Here is a 3038-nt window from a genome sequence, read left to right on the forward strand (position 1 = left end):
GTAGATTTTAAGTATGGAAAGACGCAAAAAAATAAAAAAACTAATGGTTGTTTTCAAAGAAAGTCAATCTTCTTTCATCTTCCATATTGGAAAAGTCTACTAGTTCGACATTGTTTGGATGTCATGCATATTGAAAAAAATGTGTGTGAGAGTATTATTGGTACCTTACTTGATATTCCCGGCAAAACTAAGGACGGTCTAAATAGTCGTTTAGATCTCGTTGAAATGGGTATGCGACAATCTCTGGCACCTGAGAAGAAAGGTGAACGTTTATATTTGCCTCCTGCTTGTTTCACTTTGTCCAAAAAAGAGAAACAAACAGTTTGCAAATCACTTTCAAATATGAAAGTACCCGATGGTTACTCGTCTAACATCAAAAACTTGGTGAATGAGACTGAATTGAAACTAATGGGTCTGAAATCACATGATTGTCATGCGTTTATGCAACATCTACTTCCAATTGCCATTAGATCAGTCTTGCCAAAAAATGTTCGAGAGTGTTTGACACATGTTTGCATTTTCTTTAATAGGCTGTGCGGGAAGGAATTAGAATTGGATAAGTTAGATGCATTACATGAACATGTAGTCAAAACATTGTGCAACCTGGAAAAGTTTTTTCCGACATCTTTTTTCGACATCATGATCCATTTAATGGTTCATATGTGTTATTTGTCGTTATACAGCCATGTTCAAAATTTTTGGGGTCATTCAATTACAACCGTTATGCTGCCGAAATTTCGGTAGAATTTGGATAAAATTTGATATGTATATATTATGTTCTATTTTGTTTAGGGTCCACTCGCTCAACCGCCCTCAAGACGTGATGCGTCAAAGGGGAAAGCTCGGATGCTTTCTCCACAAGGTCGTGGTGCACAGGAAGATGACTTGTTCACGGTAGAGAAGATGGCGTTGATCCCTAATTCGCTAAAATGGATGATTCATGAATTCCTAAGGCTCAAAGATAAACGTGATATAATCACAATTCTTGTCTCCCGAGGATTCATTGCACCGCGTACCCAGATCACGTTATCTGGAGAGGATTTGCAGCAGGTTGCTACGTGTGACTACATCGGCAACCAGGGAATGCTGTTTGGAATGATGTATACTCTTCTTTAATCTAATTAACCTTATATCAAATTATAGTTAAATTATTATAAGGCACTAACACTTTTTTTGGCAGGCACATATGGGAGAGCATCAACGGTCTGAGAAAAATTTTCAAGTTTTACGACCCAGAGCTTCTCACAGTGCATGGGATCAACGATGAAGAACAGAGTCAGTCTTTTGACGATGCGGCAAGACGATTGGCTAATTGGTTATCATTAATGAACAACAACCACCAAATGTTCTTTATTCCTTGGAATATCGGGTAAACTTTATTAAATTCTTTAGTGCTAATTGTTCATTTCTATATTACGTCTTCAAATTATTTTTATACTATCTTACTTATATTCCAATATAATTTTCTAGGATGCATTGGACGCTAGTGGTGGTTGCGCCAAGGAAAATTATCCATTTAAACCCTGTAAAAGGCCGCCCAATTCCCGAAGAAATAGAACAAATGATCGGAAGGTAATAATTTAATGACTTCTTATGTAACGAATTTAAATTAACTAACGAATTGAAATGCTAATATAATTTTCCCAAACAGGGCATTCATGTATATAGGGGACGCACATCAGTATCTTGGCCCGTGGCAAGGAATTTCACAAGCAAACTGTCCAAGACAACCTAAAAGCCAAGAATGCGGTTTTTATGTTTTGAAATATATCACTGACATCGTCGCACGTGCCAACCCCAACCGTTACATACAAGATCAAAAAGCTGTAAGTTTTAATTATTGATTATAGTATATAAATTTTATAATAACAAATATATAATATACATATACATAAACTAATATAAATTTTTAATTTTTTTAACAGTTTGGGGGTAAGAAGCAATATGATTCAAAAACAGAATTGTTACCACTACAGCGAAAGTGGATCGAACAATTGATGGCGGTGATTCACGGTGACGATTGAGGTTCAAAGGTCGAAGAATTTTTCTTCATTATGTAATTTTTATAGATTAACTTGTAGTTAGATTTATTAACTTATTAATATTTTTAACTAATTTTACATGTTTGTGTAATATTTAATTACTTTTATGAAATCAAATTATGTTTTTACCCAAATTTAATTACAATTTAATTTAAAATGTAATTAATATATAATTAAATTAAATAAATATGTAATTTAAAATTTAAATAAATATGTAATTTAAATTAAATAAAATAATATATAAATTAATAAATATAAAATTAAAATAATATAATTAAATTTAAAAAAAATAAAAAAAAAAAACCGAAATCTGCTCACTTTTGGTGTCGGTTGCTACGCCACATATGGCGTCGGTTTTTGGCTAGGAACCGACGCCATATATACCCCTATGGCGTCGGTTTATAACCGACGCCATAGGGGTATATATGGCGTCGGTTCATATAAACCCTTTAGCGTCGCCCTGATCAGCGTCGGTAGCGAATTTCGCGAAAACCGACGCTGAAAGGGCTTAAAAACCGCCTCTAAAGGGTGTTTTTGTAGTAGTGATATATACATAATTTATATATATTCTTTATGATATTATAGATAAATATTAAGAGCATATAATATATATAAAATTAAGAATAAATATATGAGAATGAGAACATATATAATATATTAATAACAAAGAAAAAAGAGAAAATTAAAGTAGAAGGATTCTTGAAATTATTTAAGTTATTAGATGAGTATATATATATAAATATATATTTAGTGTATCATGACTTTGAAATAATTTAAAAACTTTAACAAAAAAATTTACCTTGGGACTCGTGCTGATAACTTGTTATAAAATTAATATGAATAATATAAAATAAATAAGAAAAGAAGAAGAAGAAGATGAAACGAGAAAGAGAAACCGAATGAGAATTTTTCAGGAATTTATTTTAATGGGTGAAACTCTATTTATACAAAAAAATATAGTTAAAAGAATAAAAAATTAAATCAATATAATAAAAA

At 31.7% G+C, this 3038-nt stretch overlaps 1 protein-coding gene across 1 annotated transcript; it reads left to right on the forward strand.

Annotated features, from left to right (window-relative positions):
- The first annotated feature begins 800 nt into the window (after window positions 1–800).
- Window positions 801–2176, forward strand: LOC133030730 (uncharacterized). Its single transcript, XM_061103505.1, has 4 exons — window positions 801–1100; window positions 1181–1369; window positions 1471–1572; window positions 1652–2176. The coding sequence occupies exons 1-4, from the start codon at window positions 847–849 to the stop codon at window positions 1842–1844; spliced, it is 738 nt and encodes a 245-aa protein (XP_060959488.1). The 5' UTR covers window positions 801–846; the 3' UTR covers window positions 1845–2176.
- Window positions 2177–3038: the final 862 nt, after the last annotated feature.

Source organism: Cannabis sativa, chromosome 9, assembly GCF_029168945.1.
Source record: "Cannabis sativa cultivar Pink pepper isolate KNU-18-1 chromosome 9, ASM2916894v1, whole genome shotgun sequence".
NCBI classification, from domain to species: Eukaryota; Viridiplantae; Streptophyta; class Magnoliopsida; order Rosales; family Cannabaceae; genus Cannabis; species Cannabis sativa.